The sequence below is a fragment of the Cyanistes caeruleus genome, chromosome 5, assembly GCF_971803275.1.
Source record: "Cyanistes caeruleus chromosome 5, bCyaCae1.hap1.1, whole genome shotgun sequence".
Classification (NCBI taxonomy): Eukaryota; Metazoa; Chordata; class Aves; order Passeriformes; family Paridae; genus Cyanistes; species Cyanistes caeruleus.
The window spans coordinates 6146579-6164867 of NC_141705.1; the positions used below are offsets into that span (position 1 = coordinate 6146579).

Genomic DNA, 18289 nt, shown 5'->3' on the forward strand with positions numbered 1-18289 from the left:
TCTGTTTCTTGTCAGAGCTGCTCTGCTGTAGTTCTAGAACATCAGGTATTTGTATCAAAGGTAAACTGATTCAACCACAGTTTTTGTTCAAGGATTATCAGAATACAGACAACTTTTATGTCAGCCATTTATTAGAGACAGTCTCCAGCTGTACAAAGTGTAGTTTAACATGTACACTCCCAACACCTGTCCCAAAACACCAAAAGGATGAGGAATAACACCACAGGTGCTGGGTATTGCATTACTTCAGTGTTTATATACAGAGTAAACTCAATATTTAAATAGTTCAGCAGAATTAGATGGAAAGCAATTATATCCGGTGCAGTGTCAAGTGACAGGAGGCCCACAAGAAATCTTGCTTAAGCTGTGGAAGTCTTGTGCCAGCCTCCAGGGTACACAGCACCCCTCTCCCTGCAGCCTCAGTGATGCTGTTTACAGGAGCCAGCTCTTGCAGAGGTGCTGGGGAGGAGACCCAGGGTAGCCCACACTGTGTTCTACCTCACTAAGATTTAACAGCTTCCAGCTGGCACAGGAGGATGGTATCTTGCCAAGAAGGTCTCGTATCAGAACACCCCGAGTGTTCATCAGTGCTGCAGCACCTCCCAGAAGTAATTCCACTCCTCCAAAGCCTCCTGGTGTCATGGCAATGGTTGTGCCCCGTTTCCCAAGAGGGACAGCTACTCACGGTCGCTGTCACTACTGTCGCTGTCACTGTCACTGCTGTCACCATCCCACTTGATACTCTCCAGTGCCTTCCTGTGGTGTCAAACAGATCAGTCATCAGTCACCTCTTGTGGCTTCTGCTTGAAAAGAGATCCCGAAACGCATGGCAAACACAGAGAACAGGTATGGGCTCTCTAATGCCTACTGTCCTCAAAGGACAAGTGCACCCAGCATTTGGTGGAAGCACATTCTCTTGGAAAAGCCAGTTCCCCTCAAAGTGGTGAGCTGGCTGTCAGGGGTGCTGGGCTTGTATTTATTCCCTTGGAGCACATCTGGCTCCACACTGTGGTCCCTCAAGCCCGACCACCATCTGAGGATCATCTGGGCTGGGCTGGAGCAGTGCTGTGAGAGGTGGCCACAAGCCTCAGAACCTGGCAGTCACATGCAGGGCCATCCTGTACCACCCCCCTGCTTTTGCTGGGCTGCAGCAGTGTCTCTTCAGGCTGCAAGACCCAGCTAGGAAAACATTCTGGGAAAGAAAGGTGATAGCAAGACTGAGCAGTGGATAAGGCTAACCCCACCATGCAAAATTCCCTTCCCTCCTATGTGGGATGGATACAGCATGGAACTGAAAACTTAAGGGCCATTTCAGTCCTGGAGTCAGCACACCAGCACATCATTCTGAAGCCAATTGTCTGCTCCCTTGTCAGAGAAGCCTTTCCAAATGCACTGCCCCTCCAAGACCCTGGCTACTGTACCCCTTCAACAGTAACATGAAATATTCCAACTTACTTCTGTGTTTCAGAGAGTTCAAATTCCTCCTCTGTTCTGCTTTTCAGCCTTTGAGATGAAAGAAGCCCAAGGGATGCTGCCAGCTTTACCATCTTAATTGCCTCATCTGGGCAATTGGTTTGCTTAGCACAGTTCAAGAACTCATCCATCACTTTGTCACTGCAAAGGCAAATGGTGACTGTTCTCAGGGTCACAGGAGAGGTGCCCATTAATTTATAGCCTGTACTTTAGAGAGGAAGGTGATAATTTCAGATCTACCAGTCCATATCTGCTCCTGCCAGGAAATTCAGAGGGAAAGCTATGTGGTAAGTTTGGGAACTCCTGTCCCAGCAAAAGAGAGCAGGCACTGAGTGCCACTAGGTGTGTAGCCTTTGGTACCACACACCTTCATGGTGTTCACTGGGGCAAGCTCCAACTTTATTTAAAAAAAACCCACACCCAAACAAAACCCATTGCTACTCCTGAAAAGTTCTACTTCAAACAGTTCCATCCTCCACAATCCTGAGACAAGCAAGCTCTGGTGTAGCCTAACAGAGAACGACCTAAGATGTAGCATTTGACTTGATAAACTTGTCTGTAGAAATCCAGGCACCTCTGAAACATCCGTGCTTGGTTAAGAGCATGCTGGAATATTTCTGACACCAGGAAAACAGAAACCAGATGTTTGGGAGTCCTGCTCAGGCTGATTTGCACTGATGAGTTCATCAATGGCACTGCTCTTCATGGCTCAGAGCTTCAGAGACCAACCACTTCACGCCCTCCCACTCTGCACTTTCAATGTGTTTTGGGACAGAAAGCTCTTGGAATACTTCCACTGGATAAATTAACAGCCATGCTCACAGGGACGGACACACATTCATGTTCTGGAAGTAAATGGACCACTACTATCAGTTACAATTGAACGTTGGACTACCTGACCTTTAAAAGTCCCTTCCATCCCAAACTATTCTTTCATCCTGTAACAGAAATTCAGGATCTCAGCCAAAGGGGAGACTCAGTAACTGAAGAACCTAAAAATACTTACGTGGGAATCCGATTGATTTTCTGGAAATGCTCCATCATGTTCCTATTCAAAAGAAAATAATAATTTCAAAATCCCACATAACAGGAACAGATACTCAACCTCTTGGTTGAGCCTCCACCAACACACAGGTAAGCACAAATTCATGAAACAATCTTTCCCATGGATGCCATGCTGTATCCTTGCAATTCAATCTGTACCAGCTAACTACACTGATTAGTTTTAACACAAAGTATCTTAAACTCTGTGGAAAATGTAAGTGTAGCTGGTGGCAATTTTCCCTTAAACCACAACATATTTTTAGTATTTTAAAATACTCCTTTGTTGATACTTGTTTGTTTCAAATCAATCACTGTACATGGAACATCTGTATTTAACAGAAAACAGCTCAGAACCTTAAATTAGAGGCTAGATATTTTAACCTTTATTTCAAGTTCAGAGCATGTAGGACAGTACATTCTAGCTATTAGAGTTCTAAAAATAGCCTATTTACAATTTTAATTTGGGCTGCTGCTAATTAAAATTTAATTAAACTAATTAATCTCTTTATCAGTTTGAATTCCAAATAGTTCTAAAAATCAGAAAATGGTGAGTTGTGGGCACTCAGCAGTGCTCAGGGAAGTGACTGTCACACCACACCTTGCCATAAGCAGCTGTGCAAAGCTCTACACCAGATACTACATTAGTTTCTAAACCATTTTTAAGACAGACAACTGTTAACCTGGTGCTAAGAAGGAACAAAAATAAAGAAAAAAACCCAACACATTCCCTGCAGGCTTTATCCCCTCCCTTTCTCTGCAGTGGCATTCCAAGGCATCGGTCATTGGTTATTAGCTTTTGGTTTTTGTAACTAAGCCTTGAGCTGCAGTTTCAGCAAGCCCAGAGCTCAGAGAGCCCACACGTACCAGGCATCCTGGATCCTCCCAGCCCTGGAAAACAGCACCACAACATGGCCCAGAGCACTCCCTGTCCACTCCAATGGGACCTGCGCTGGCCCAGCAGGCTCATGAACAGCTTTGATTTCTTCAGCACACTCGGCAAATGCCAGCTGAATCTGTGAAAACATTGTGCTATTAATACCAAAACCTCTGAAATTAACAGAAGCTTTGCAGTGCGATTTCTCCTGCAGCTCCTACAGGCTTGCTCTGTATGTGATAGAAATTTGTAAATTAATAGTTGTTACCCCAGGAGATAAATCTGTCTCTTCTGTAAGGATGGCTGTCCCCACTAGGCAAGCTCTAAGGTGGCTTTGCAGGGACAGCCTTCAATACCCTTCAGTTTGAGAAAGCAACTCCTGCAATGAAATCCTTGGAAAAATCCCTGAATTCTGCCATGTGCTTCCCCAGAGATTTGGATGGTTGGGCTGCATTACTTCTCCAAACCCTGGTAAGAAGGGATTCTGCTCTGTTAATTTGAGGTTTCTCTATAGGTTGAATCCAAAGGGTTTTTTAGCAGGCCTGGATAAGCTCACACGGATCTGGGAATCTGCAGTGGCAGATGCACTGGAACTGGATCTCTAGTTCCCAAGGATCCCAAGGCTACAGTATTTACCTACAGTCTTGGGAGACATCACTACTCTTTACTGAGCTTCTGTGCTGGGATAGAGTGAAATTTCTTCAGTTTCTTCTTTCTTCCTGTGGGCTTACATGGGGCTGTGTTTTATATTTAAGATGGAAAATGTGTTGATAACACAGGGGTGTTTTTGTTTTTGCTGGGCAGTGCTTAAAGAGCATCAAGGCTCCACCACCAGGGAGTGAGCCAGGGGTGCACAATGTGTATGGTACAAGGAGTTGGGAGGAGACACCTCTGGGACAGCTGACCCTAAATGACCCGAGGGATATTTTAGACCACAGGTGTCATACTCAGCACATAAAGCTGGGGAAAGGAGGAACAGGGGATTGAAGTGATGGTGTTTGACTTCCCAAGTAACTTGCACATGAGCTTTCCAGGAGCCTGGCCTTCCTAGGGATGGCTGAACACCTGCCTGTGATGGGAAATGGTAACTGAGCTTGAGCTTTACCCTTTTAACTGTCCCAGTTCCCTCCACCATCTCACAGGGGAGGAGTGAGCAAGCAGCTGTGTGGGGGCTCAGCTGTTCATGGGCATTACCAGCTTCCTTACCTCACTGGGGTGCTGGTCCCTGCTCATCAAAGATAAGAACTCTTCCAACAGGTCTCGTCTCCTGCTAAACCCCAGCTGTTTCACATCTGTATATAGAGAATATCTGTTGTTGGTAGGTGTGACCAGTACCCCTGTTCCCAAATCTTAGCATTATAGTCAGCACAATTTAACAAGGCAGAACCCTTCTCTGTGACTGAGCAGGTCACATTCAGTTCCCTCTTTCCCCTCATTTATCAAATCCTGTGCACCAAACACATGAACTAATCTGATTTCTTCTTCCCTTCCCTGTTGGTCTCAAGATTTCTGGGTGACAGCCCAACTACTCTCCCCTTGATAATGGCCTTCAGGGTCCCCAGCACTGACCAACCTGGTGGTGGTGATGACCCTCTCATGGAACAGGGAGGGAACAACACACAGCACTGTCTGTAACATCAATTACCAGTCTTCTGAGGGAACATGGACCTGAACAGCTGCTGGACAGTGAGGCCCACAATCCCCCAGAGCCAGAATGCTCCACCACCATCAGCTGAGTATTAAGGACTTGTATTTTTTTTTTTTTTTTTTTTTTTTTGAGGTGGGATAGATTAAATCTTAACCAAGGGTCCCCAGAGGGTCTAGGTGATTCGACACCACAGGCAAACACTGCACCTTATCATGGCTACTCTAAGCTATGGGAAGTTTCCAAACTAGCTTAAACTTTGCACTGCTCCTGGCATTTGTCATATAAACTGCCTGTGAAGTCATATGGCCATCACTGACCTTCCCAGACTGAAGGGATCACTTCCAACTGGTTGGCTGCATCCAGTGCTTGAAGGAGGTCCAATATATTTTTAGGTCCTGGATAAAAAAGCTGATGGAGGGAGAGAATAATTTCAGCCACCTGTGACTGCTCCATTTTTCTATGCAAAAGTTCTGCAGCTCTTACCCTGGTACAAACTTACTGAAGATGACATTTCTCTGTACCACTTCAACACCACCTCAATTTGTTCCATCATGCACAACAACGAAAAGAATTTTGACCTAGAGAGAAAAAAATGTCCTAATTCAGTTATGGTTGTATCAACCAAACCATACAGAAGTACCAGCAAATGATGATGTGCTCATCAGATCTGTATTGCAGATCAAATAAATTTTACTGATTGCAACACTCCATGCAATCAGAAAAGCAGCAGTGTTTCTTACAACAGCTTAATGCTGACACTACATTACTGGCAGAACTCCATTGTTAAGATACCTGAATCTGTCTCAAATGCAACTTTTGGATATAAGAACTGAAGTAAATTAACCTTGTTACTTGTACAAGTTCACAAGACAAGCCTGAGTCCTTGATCCAGTGAACTGACTAGTCAAACAACCCTACATGAAGAAATTACACTGATTTGGTGTTACCTCCAAAGCTGCCAGGGTACACAACAGAATGGTTGCTGTATGGGTGTTGAGATGAACTAATGCTTCAAGACAATGGATTTCTGTTCAAAGGCCACAAAATGAAAATAAGTCTTAAACAATCACAGGTTTTATGAAGGATCTAATTCCCAAACCAGACATAAAATAACCAGCTGGTGTTCAGTGGCTGAATCCTAGTTTGTATTGAAGCTGACAGCAACACACAAGGTGCTAAATACAACCTTCACTTCACTCACCAATAGCTGTTTAACTGATTCACATCCAAGAATTTCCAGTTGTCTCCCTTCTCCAGTGCCTTATTTAACTGATAGGCAAGCTTGATATCCTTAAGATCACAGCACTGCAATAAACCAGTCCGATTTGAAAGCTGTTACCAAATGTAACTCACAATACTCAGAGGTACTTGCACATGTCACAGCCATGCAAATTACCAATTAGGGAGGAGTCAAGCAAAGAACTGGAGAATTATGGCAGAAAGTCACAGGAGGTGATGAGCACAGATGAAATGGGAGACAGTGATAGCTAAATCTTGTATGACAGGATGTAAACTCACAGGCAGTTCTCCAACAGCTGAAGGGGCTCAAAGGAATTCTGATGGCAAAGAAGAGGCACTTACCACTTGCATGGCGGTGGTAAAAAAGCTGGCTGAAAGGGAGCAAAGAAGAGTCTGTTAATTTCAAGCTTCCAAGTAGACATAAAACAGCTCATTAACCCAACCTCCCAGAGGATGGATGAGGTATATTCAATTAGAAACTCAATCTGTAGCTCAGTTTGACAATATAACAGAGCTCTTTGCTTTCTTGGAAGTCTTTGGTGTGGCGTGAGTTGGGTGAACTAAAATAGGAAAACTCACACCACACCTACAACAAAAAAACAACCAAAACAACAAAAACCTGCCATTCACCTGATGTGCATCATCTCATGAAACTGCTCCTCCTTAAAATGATCTTGTAAATAACCCTAGGATTTTTTATCACATGGACTTAAAAAAGCCCATTCACACAAGCTACACACCTACTTTCACACAGAAGCCAGTGCAGCAATGCATAGCACAATTCCCACCACTAGAATTTGCCCTTTGTCTCCAGAAATATCAGAAGGGACTGAGAAGCAAGCTGCATGCATTTATCCTAGCTGAGTAAAACTACCTGACGTTCACAGGTACCTTTTCACCCAAGCTTGAAGTCCTTACCATCATCAGGGTCCTGGGCAGTGAAACTTCGCTTTTCAACCTCATCTAACACCTCAGAGATGATATCTGATGACTGAGCATCGACTGTGGGACAAAGAGACAAACATCACATCTCAGCTGTACCAAGCACCTCCTTAGTGAAGAGCATAACTGCAAATACAATCTGAAATTGGGAACAAACATCATTTTAAACAAATGTAATTTCCATGGTGCTCCACACCAGCTGCAATTTAATTTGCTCTAAAATTTGCCCTCCTATTGCCAGATTTCCACAGCACAGCAGGGCAGATTCAGAAAGATAGAAGTGCCTTCTAGTAAGGAATCAAACAGGCCTGGAAGACTATCTGTTAGAAGGCTGCACTGGAAAAAGCAAAGCATTTCATAACCAAACAAAAATTTAAAAAGGGGAAAACCAAAACCAAACCAACCCCCAAACCCCATAACCAAACCCAGAGAGACTCCAGAGAAATTCCTTTATGTTTCTTAAAACACAAAGACTGCAATTATGACTACTCTGCCTAATATCTTCCTATAGCCAAAAGTCTGTGGCCATGGAATCTTAACCAGTTGTGTTCCTGTCTTCTAACAAAGCTGTTTTCCATGACAGCTCTAATGCACAGAACTGTTGCAGGAAACTAACTCCCTGTGCAATTTCATCCCTGTGAGTGGCACAGTATGAAATCACACGCACTGCGGTAAGATCCAGCCTCCACTGTGACTCTAGCATTTGCTCCCTGTATGAGGTTATCCCTTTTTTCACCTAAGCAGAATCAGGCAGCACAGGGAACACTAAGATCACACCCATAAAAGGTTGTCTTTCAATCCATAAGTGAACTGCCTTCACCCATCACATGTGAAAAGCATCAAAGCAGCTGCTACACAAGGCACGTTCATGGCCAAGCTGATAGTGCACATACCGCCTTTGTAATACATGGAGAGGAGATGACCATAGGATGCAAGGCTGGGCTCTGGAAAGCAAAAACAGTTACTGCAACATTCCTGACTGAGCTTTGTGCTACAGCTCTAATTCACAGTCTGCTCCTCCTATCAGGCAGCATGCATAAATTTAATAAATAAACAATAAATCTAATATCTCTGCCCGCCCACCCTAATGCTAGACCAGACCTCAAGTACACATGCCTGGGAGAGGTGATATACAACACCAGTTGGGGCATTCAATTTCTATGGGGGAGCAGCCAAGCTTCTCTGCTCTAAATTAAAATAAAAAATACTTCATAGCTAGTTTCCCTTCTGCTCATGAATGTAATCTTTAGCCTATCAACAAGCATGCTACTGGGGCAAAACACAACCCACAGGATGTGAAATCAATTATGCGGATATTTTCTGTTTCTGCAATATTTATTTGGAAGAGAAAATCATCATCTAGAGTAAAAGCTTTTTTCTGTAGAGATGCAGATCTACAGACCTGAACTGGCTTGGGTGGCTTGTGAAGTACATGTCCCCTGGAATCAGGGAATCATCACTGTGTTGTGTGGTGCTGAAACCCTGTGTTAGCTGTTCTGTTCTGAAGGTGGCACTGGAATATCTTATCACTGCATATAACAAATACTCTCTATAGGTTCTCTTACCTATATCAAGTGCTTCCATTTCCTTTAATACCAATAAAGACATAGTTCTGCCCACACCACCACATCTTCTCAGACTCTTCAATACGGAATTAAAAGTTAGCAGAGTTGGTTGCACTTTCTGTTGAGCCATGTGAGTCAGGAAGTCCTTAAAACAAAACGCTCAAATCCTTAGTGCTGCACATGTTAAGGATCACAGTTCAGCTTTCAGGTGGGTTATCATACATTTCCTAAACCCAAGCCTTCTCATCCCCTTCAAGTGAACAACTCTGCTTTCACTGATTATTTATTAAAGGAGTACTGTCTAATTTTTAATGACCTAAACCCAAAGCTACATTACATCAGAATAAACCTTGGACAACATAGTGGAAACCTTAGAACATAGTGGAAAAATTTTATAGTTACATAAAGTTTTTCCTTATTGATATGTCAAAACTCAACATTCCATTTCTGTCACAACACCATGAATTAAAATTCAAAGAGTTTTTATCTAGAATTGTTCATTTGTTTTGTCTCCCAGCAGTAATTTCCCCAGTTACTTTCTATCCAGGCGGTTCCTGGATCAGGTATGTTCTCACAAGGCTAATCACTCTGGCAAAGGCAAGGTTGAATTTTTCACATTTGCCACTCTTCCAGTTACCTTTTCTGTTTAAACTACTGTACATCCTTTACAGCAGAAATTAGAATCTGGGAACAACATTCTTGCTTTTGGTCTTTCAACAACTCCAAAATTTTACTAATAAGGCAGACCCTTATCCACTTCCCCATCTCTTCTGCTCTACCCTCCTTACCTTGGCTAATTCCCATCTTTCTGTGAACCTCTCCTTTAGATATGGGGCTGCTCTGATCAGTGCATTGAAGGTGTGCACATCAGCTGGAAAATGTAAGATAATCCATTTTAAATAACAATTTATAGCCTACAGGAAAGAGTTTGTTCTAGCATGGCTCAGTTTCTGGCAAAGTCTCATGCAAACCTGTTTCCAGTGAGCCAGCCACGTGCCAGCTGCACTGGAATTACCAGTTTGCATTCAGCTCCCATGATCCAGCTGAGGTCCGTACCCCTGCGCCAATCATCACTGCCATGAACAAACATTCCTGTGCCCAACAGGGGCTTTCAGTACTCAGGAGACCACAAAGTACAACCAGGACACACTCACCCTTGTGCCTTTCATTCAGCAAGTCTATGTACATGTCATAAGCTTTAGAATAAGCCCCATGCTGCAAAAACAACAACAACAAAACAAAAAATCAACCCTTGGTTATGTGAAATCTCATAAGCTGAAAAAATCCCCCAGCACTGAAGAATAACTTTACCTTCACCATCCCACGGATCATTGTGCAATAGGAGTGTGCATTCCTCTCTGGCATTATCTTGAATATCCTTTCAGCATGGTTGTTCTCCCTAGAACCAATGAACAAGATAAATGTTAAAGAACTAAATAAAAATATTATTAGGAGAAGGATTCAACATACAGGATAAATAAGGGCTGTACCCCTCAAGACTGACATTCACATATCAGACTTGTGATACTTGATACACCTCCCAGATTTCCATGAACACTTTAAAAGATCAGCAAACACAGGTTTATTTGACAAGCAACACCTGTGAGTATGGGCTGCTAAAAGACTTAGGTCTGTTCTATAACAACAATGCAACTGCACAACCCATGGAACATGGGAATGTAGGCAACATTTTTTATACCTCCATCTGGGGCCAGATGACTGTGAACCTCTTTCAAATTGTCTCTTTGGAGCTTTCTGCTCTGAAGCATTCACCTGGAGAGATTTTTGCAAAAAGAAGCTTCTCAGTGTTAAATTAAGATTTAACATCAAATGACATGATTTGCTAACAAAAAGTTCAGCAGCATGGACCGAAGGTGTTTTTAGTGGGTTATATTAGAATAATTTATACCATAACATTCAGGAAGCAATAGATTGAGAATAATGTTTATGTTATTGAACATATCAACAGCTTTACACAAACCACTGTTGCTATTAGGCCAGTCATGGATTTTTATAACAGAAGTATCTTCTGGGAATGTTGACTGCATCTTATCCACCTCATGACATCTCCCATGCAGACAGTACAAAAATCTTGATGTCACCTTAATATACTCACACTATGTATGAAATAAATAAATAGAGATCAACAAGTTTTCCATACCTCTGGTTCTTCCAAATCTTCTTTTTCTTCCTGCTCATTTTCAGGAGTAGGTTCACCATCTCCATAGAAGCATAACAAATCTAAAAGGCTGTTTGTGGTCTCCAGAGATACAGGGGTACCTGTAGAAAATGAGAATTTATGACAGTCAGAGAAAGTGAAGAGCTCACCACCCTGCAGCCATATCAGAGAACCTCTGAACCCCACTTTGCTCTCTTCCAACACAGTCATTCTCTAGCAAGTCCCTAACCCTGCTGTGATACCAATACTGCCACAAACCCACTCATCACAGGAGACAAGTTTAACACTGAAACAGAGTGTTTTTCTACTGAAGCCACTGAAAGGGTAGAGTTTTCCTGACCAAGTAGAAGGAAGTGACAGCTGACAGCCAGAACTGTGAAGCCCAACACAGCAGCTGAAATTTCTAGTGCTTTTCATAACTCCTCCTAGGATACACCCTGCTGTGAAGAACACTTTGCATGTTTCACTTTCTATGAAACATTCAAAACCAACAAAAGTATTTTATCTGCTTCCTCTTCAGGAAATCTTCTCCTTATCACCAAAGTGACATGTCAGACAAGCAGTGGCTAAAATTCTCCAGTAACTACAGAGAACTACTTCACCAGACCAGAGTCAGGCGTGAAAGGAGCAACAGTCACAAAATTGTCTCCATAGCCTGTGCCAGCTGCTGAAGTATTTTTGGCACAATTCACATAGAGCTCCACCACAGAACCTGGCAGGTGATCACATACCTCCCTGTAGAAGCTGATCAAACATGTCCACAGACTCTTTCACCATCCTGAGGTGGATGCGCTCTCTTAGAGCTTCCTCGCTCACTCCTTCAGTCTGAGGTGTGAGACTCTCAGGCATCAGGCACTAAAAGCAAGAGTGGAAGTCAGTCATAAATTTATAGATATCCTTACTCTTCACCCAGTACACTGTTTGGAGCCCAACAACAGCAGTCCTTTTGGTGATAAAGGATCCTCATCCCTCACTTTTATGCCAGGAAGCAACATCTAAACAACACTGCTTTTCTTACTTTTATCTCAAGAACCTGCTATGATATTGAACTCCCAAGGAAAAATGTCTGCTACAGAAACATAATGGAAATACAGTACTGTGCTCATACTGTCTGCAAAACAGTTAAAAAATTACCCTTTTATCTTAGTTTTGGACCAGTCCAAGTTGATTTCACAATCAAATACAAATGAAAAAAATGAAAGCACAAATACAATGAAAAGAAAAAGCAGAAAGCTTACTGGTATGTTTGGCTCTGCAAAAGTCTTGTCAAAATATTGAGGAAAGTTCTTTATGATGTATTTTGCAGCATTTCTCCCAGACTCCTTTGACAATGAATACAGACGCTGCAAAAAAATGAGATAGAACAAGATGGAGAAATACACAAATTACAAGGCTGAAAATTAGGAGAAAAATTTTCTTTAACAATGAACATTTGATGGGATCAGATTAAACTCATGTATAATTTTCAACTTACTACAATCACAGGGACAGCATTTGGTATTCGTGCCAATATAAGAATGTCTATTCTTTAAATACCATTGTATTCTATTTCCTTGTTACTTAGTCAAGGGACACAGTTCAGACATCTGAAATGTTGCACTACTACCTCAAGTTCAAAAACATCTCTCATTTAAGAGAGAAGAGAAAATTGTGAAAGTAATCTGCTACTTCATTTTCTTTTGAAATCAAAACCAGGCTTCAATTAGGTGAGAGTATTCACAGCCTAGACAAAGGCAGAAGGGAAGCTATCAAGGATGTGAAAGGAAATACATACAGAATTAGCTGCATTTCTTGGCATAAGGAAAGGGTCATCCTGGAACATGTAATGAGCAGCAGTAGGATCCTGTAGAAAGAAGAGCCCAGCACTGAAAAGTTTATCACTATGTGCACAGGCACAACACACTGCCTCATGGCACAATGAATTCTTCCATCATAACCCCCACCAATGCACATTTTACAGAAGTTCCCCTTGTTCAAAAAGGCTTAGTCTGTTTGGAAATAGTTTAAAAAATATTTCCATTACACACACACACAGAGGCTAATGTGGTGACAAAAAAGGGTCCTTCCTATAACATATCAAGCAGCAAGTGCCCTGCAAAGCAAATAGGGCCCCAAGTCTAACAGTCTTGGGAAGCTGATGGGACTTGGCAAGTTTTGATTCATTTCACGGAATTTAAGATAGATGGGATTTAAGAACAGCATCATAGCATTTCCAGGTTTTGCCCAGCGAGAACAGACACTAATTGCACTTTTTAAAGCCTTTCTGGACTGAGATTGGGAAGGATGGTCTGGATTGTGAAGCTGAACTGGTGAAAGAATTTGCTCCCTATATTAGTGAAAACCTTACCAAAGCTTTCTCTGGTAACTGCAGCTCTTAGCACATGAATGAAGCTTTAAGGACACAATCCTGAATCAAAGGGAAAACCCTGATGTGAAAGTCCCATCTCTCATTTATGGCCAAAGCAGAAACTAAAGGCCTCCTGAGCATAAGGGTATTGCACAAAATGGACAACCTGACCCAGTTCTATGACCCACAGAACCACTCACCTTGTTCACAGTAGAAGCCAAGGTCTGGAGCACTGCGAGCTTATCCCTAAACACAAAGGAGTTCAGTCAATACTCAGTTACAGACTTTGAATGCTTGCATTACATTGTCTGGAGAACAAGCACAGGATTATCCTGACCCACAAGGATTTTCAGTTCTAGGAAATAATGGTTTTGCTGCACTAGGAAAACAACACTTCTCACAAAGAAAGAGAAAACGCAAAAATGGTCTCAGTTCTTAAACAACCCCAGGGACTTAAAAGATTTTGAGGAAAACCACAAGAGCATCTGTTTTCAGCTATTACTCCTGCCCTTATAATACATTATCAAAGGAGTATCACAGGGAAGAGCCACATAAATAATTCCTTGGAATGCTGCTTCTAGAGCATCTCTGAGGGATAAATATATTAAAGTCACTCTACAAGACATGTCTTTACAAGAAAAACAAACAAACAAACCAAAACCAGGTATCCCAGGATCCCTGTGCCTGTGGAACCTGAACACTTTGCTTATTACAAGCAAACAAGGAAAGGCCACTGGAAGTGTTTAGGTGAAGATGGCCTTACTTTAGGTTTACATGCTGACACCATTTGACCATAAACTTAGTTTCTGCTGTACAGTCATGCAATTCCATCTTAAGTGCTCCCAACAAAATAGGCTTTATTCAGCAGTATGATTTCTAAGCAGGATTTTTTCAGTCAGCTATCAGTGATCAAGTTTTATTTTGCTGGAAGAAACACATTCACATGCAAACAGCCAAATGAACTTGGTTTTACAGATCTTTAGCAAATGCGATCTTTTACAAAAAAATGCTTAAAAATGCAGTAGTTGTGTTTTTAAAAGAAATGTCAAGAATGCAGTGAACATAATCTGCAGAGAGAGAGTAAGAGTTAAAAATATTCACAGAGCTCCAAATCAGCAGGAAAACCACTAGTGGGACACTGAATCAAGGAACACAGGAACCTCAACTTTCTTTTTTAAATCTGGTGGACAAACTACATTTAGTTGTCTAAGACTGATTTTCTACCAAGAAAGAATTCCTAAAGTAAACACTCACCATGTTTTCCTTCGGGGAAGCACAATTTCTTCCTGAGTTACTGTGAGAAACAATATTAAAATGGTCATTAGAAACAAAGAGATGCTCAAAGAAACTTTTGACCCTGTAAGTTGTAGCTAGGTGGGGTCGATCCTTCTCCCAAGTAATAAATGGTAGGACAAGTGCAAAAGGCCTCAAGTTGCACCAGGTGAAATTTAGATTGGGTATTAGGAAAACATTTCTTCACTGAAAGGCTTGTCAAGCATTAGAACAGGGGAGTGGTAGAGTCACCATCCCTGGAGTGATTCAAGGCATGTTGATGTTGCACTCAGGGATGTGGTTTAGATGTGCCTTGGCAGTCCCAGGTTAAGAGCTGGACTCCACCAACTCAGAGATCTTTTCCAACCCAAGCAATTCTATGATTCTACAAAACTTGATGAGTTAAGCTGATCCAGCTGAAAGTACTAAACTAAGGATTTAAAAATCAGTCTAAGGTAGGCTCATGGAGCTGCACAACTCAATTCATGCTGCTGGAACACGGAGCTGATTGGTAATAATATAAGGAATCAAGTTAAGCAAGGAAATTTATGCACAATGAAGACAGGGAGAAAGAAAAACCAAGGAGGGGAAAGAAGGTGTTTACATCCTATCTCCTGACACACTGTGTTAGATTAAAAAATATATGCAAGGAACTATACAACTTATACTTCAACTTGAAGACAACTTACCTTGTGCATTGTCCACAGTCTTCCCAAGAGCAGTACTACTCGAAGAGCTCCTATAAAACAACCAGGAATTTGAATTTATGGCAGTCACATTAATACAGCACAAGTAGAATAGTGAAATTCTATACTACAGGTCAGAATTAACTAAAACATTAGATGAAACTAGAGTGCATTAGAGTAACTGGCAATGTTGCACTGTTAGTAATTCCAAATTATTACCACAAAACTTATATTTGATGCTTAAGGCCCTCATTTTAAGGGACAAGAGGTTATATGTGAAAAATTATACAACAAAAAAAAAATCTGTGATTACTCAGTATTGGGGTATAATGTTTTTAAAATAATTTTCATGAACTCATATCTTAGAAATAAAATCAGGGACATAAATCAGAAAAGACTTTATGCTTTAGAGATGGGATCATGCTGAAAACAGCACTTTAAAAAAAAAAAAAATACTTTAGACAGGAGTAGTGTTCCCAGAAGGAGAAAACCCAAGAGTAATGATACAGGTGAATCAGCCTTGGTGAGTTACAGATGTCCAGATGTCTCTACAGAGGTGCAGAAGATCCTCACAAAGCCAAAGCTGTGGCATACACAGACACAGGACTCACTGTGCTGAGTATCACAAAGCAGCTGCTTTGTCCTCACTCAAGATGCTGCTTCAAGTCTTTCTAACCACTGTGAACATTTTAGTGCTTTTAACACAAACTAAGGCTTACATTAAAATACTTTTACTCGTATTGCTCATGAAGCAACCTAACAGTAAAGCTTTACTGTAACTCTGGCCTTCAGTGCCTCCACACTGACCTTGACCCTGAGGAAGAGGCTGTTAAGGTGCAGTCACAGCTCTGTACTTTACCATGGCACTGCACAATTCTAGCTGCTCCTGAAAAGACTTGTAAACTGATTAAGTATGATTTTGCCATCCCAAAAATGAGTAATGATTACGCAGTGAAGTGGGACCTTTTCAATTGAGACAGTCCCTAAACAAAACCATTACATAGAATCATGGAATGTTAAGGCGTTGGAAGGGACCTTAAGACCTCTGCTGCCATGAGCAGGGACACCTTCCACTAGACCACGTTGCTCCAAGCCCCATCCAACCTGGCCTGGAACACTGACAGAGTTGAGGCATCCACAACTTCGCTGAGCAACCTGTGACAGTGTCTCACCACTCATACAATAAAACATTTCTTCCTAATATCTAATCTAAACTTCTTTTCCCATCTGTACTCATCATTCCTTGTTACTCCTATCACTACAATAACAAAAGATCCCTCTCTAGCTTCTTGGTAGGCCCCTTCAGATACTGAAGACAGTTAAGGGATCTCCATGCAATACTCTCTTCTCCAGCCTGAACAGGCCCAGCTTCCTCAGCCTTGGTACGCTTGGTATGCTTTTTCGCGAGACTCAGCTCTAGGAATCGCTTAAACACTCTAACTCTCTCCCGGGAAGTCTCCGAGCCGCTCAAAGCCAGGAAAGATCCCCGGGAAAGGTGTTCAAAAGCAGGTAAGAGCCCCAGAAGAGGAGCTCTCTCCTGCCACTCCGCCCCGACCACGCCGAGCCACCGCACACGAGCACTGCGCTTGAGCAGCCTTTCCCGCCTCACGACCCACACTCCCAGCACTGCCCGTCCGTCGATTCTCCCCCGGTGCCGCCGCCGCCACCCGGCCCTTCCCTCCCGGCGGTCCCTCACCGATCGCTCTCCCGCCCGCCCGGAAGGCGGCACCGCCGGCCCAGCCACAGCGCCCGCTGCCAGCAGCCAGCCCCGATGCGCCGCGCCGCCATGCTGGTCCCGCGCGCGGCCCTCTGGGAGGGCGGACGGCACCACTCCTCCCGCGGGGGGGAAGGCCGGTACCGCCCGTCCGCGGCGGTGGTACCGCCTGGCCCCGCCCCCACCGCGGCCCGGACCGCGTGGTGCTGCCCGTGGCGCGGCACTTCCAGCGGGAGCGCGGGATCAGTTGTCGGCCGGGAAAGAGTTCCTCGTTCGCCATGAGGCCGCCCAAAGTGGTGCCGTGGCGGCGGCTGGTTGGGGTGTCCTTCGGGATGTACACGGCCGACGAGATCAGGTAAGGCTCCATGTGTGCGCATCCCGAACTCTGCGGGTGCTGCTAGGCACTACGAGTCCCAGCGTGGCCCGCGGCAGGGCACCGGCGAGCTGCGGCGGGCTGTGGCGCGCGGCATGCTGGGATTTGTGGTCCGGCTGAGCCGTGGCCCAGCCGCCGGGGATGGCGGCAGCCGAGTTTTACACAAATTCTTGCACCGCTCCGAGGGGACACACTGACAAAATTACGTGATTTCTTAGCAGAGTGGCTAGAGATGTAAAAGAAATACTTGCTGCGATATGAATGGTTTTGCTCGTATCATGAAATCAATGATACACAAATTCCCATTGCATACAAAACACTCTCAGAAAGACGTTTTCAGCAATTTGGAAGTTCACACAGATCCTAAATGCCCATGCTAGTTGTACCATTCAAGTGAGTATCGTGTCGTTGTTTACTGCCGTTGATTTTTACTCTTTCCTTTCAACTTGAGGAAACTGAGTGTGAAGCCCATAACAAACCCCCAGTACCTGGATAATGTGGGGAATCCGGCTGTAGGTGGGCTCTACGACTTGGCCTTGGGACCTCCGGACTCCAGAGAAGTGTGTGCGACTTGCATGCAGAACTTCAGCAACTGCCCCGGACACTTTGGCCATATAGAACTGCCTCTGACTGTCTACAACCCCCTGTTCTTTGATGTATGTACATTTAATTATTGCTGGTGAAAGGGGTGGTGGTGCCCAAGCTGTCATGTAGTTGTAGTAATTGAAAACAGTAAAAGTGCCAAGATCTGTTTTCTCTTTTAAGTGTTCTAACAGCAAATGTAGTAGAGAAGCTTTGTTGTGTCATGATAGTTCAATACAAGTAGAGCTTTTGAAAAATATGCTCTTTGTTGTAGCTATTGTTTGACTCAATATTGACAAGCATGTGAGGGGGTAATATTCATCCTAAAGTATGTGACTGACTGTAGGATGC

At 43.3% G+C, this 18289-nt stretch overlaps 2 protein-coding genes and 1 non-coding gene across 3 annotated transcripts in view; 1 reads left to right on the forward strand and 2 right to left on the reverse strand.

Moving 5' to 3' along the window:
- Positions 1 to 113: 113 nt before the first annotated feature.
- PTCD3 (pentatricopeptide repeat domain 3) lies at positions 114 to 17089 on the reverse strand. The gene is made up of 24 exons (XM_086891394.1): positions 16966 to 17089; positions 15273 to 15322; positions 14566 to 14605; positions 13512 to 13557; positions 12739 to 12807; positions 12203 to 12307; positions 11696 to 11819; positions 10947 to 11065; positions 10485 to 10558; positions 10097 to 10184; positions 9940 to 10000; positions 9574 to 9656; positions 8786 to 8930; positions 8114 to 8164; positions 7197 to 7280; positions 6621 to 6649; positions 6241 to 6344; positions 5539 to 5617; positions 5357 to 5447; positions 4598 to 4683; positions 3382 to 3530; positions 2480 to 2521; positions 1456 to 1614; positions 114 to 756 (listed from the first exon to the last, which is right to left on the reverse strand). Exons 1-24 carry the CDS (start codon positions 17055 to 17057, stop codon positions 678 to 680), a joined length of 2049 nt encoding a protein of 682 aa, XP_086747520.1. The 5' UTR covers positions 17058 to 17089; the 3' UTR covers positions 114 to 677.
- On the reverse strand, positions 9724 to 9865 carry LOC111928481 (small nucleolar RNA SNORD94). Its single transcript, XR_002864117.1, has one exon. It is a non-coding gene; the product is annotated as a small nucleolar RNA SNORD94 (small nucleolar RNA).
- POLR1A (RNA polymerase I subunit A) overlaps positions 17063 to 18289 on the forward strand; it is a 29467-nt gene continuing 28240 nt past the window's right edge. The window contains exons 1-2 of the mRNA XM_023925688.2: positions 17063 to 17338; positions 17808 to 18012. Coding sequence (XP_023781456.2) covers positions 17262 to 17338; positions 17808 to 18012 — 282 coding nt within the window. The 5' untranslated portion in view covers positions 17063 to 17261. The remainder of the gene's footprint in view (positions 17339 to 17807; positions 18013 to 18289) is intronic.

What these genes read in the sequence shown, in the direction of transcription:
- PTCD3 (XM_086891394.1), bottom strand. Translation starts at nt 17,057, where the DNA reads ATGGCGGCGCGGCGCATCGGGGCTGGCTGCTGGCAGCGGGCGCTGTGG. An exon ending in CTCCATGTATTACAAAGGCG is followed by an intron (nt 7,281 to 8,113) that starts GTATGTGCACTA and finishes TTTGTCCCACAG; the next exon opens with TCGATGCTCAGTCATCAGAT. An exon ending in AATCAGTTAAACAGCTATTG is followed by an intron (nt 5,618 to 6,240) that starts GTGAGTGAAGTG and finishes TTTTCTCTCTAG; the next exon opens with GTCAAAATTCTTTTCGTTGT.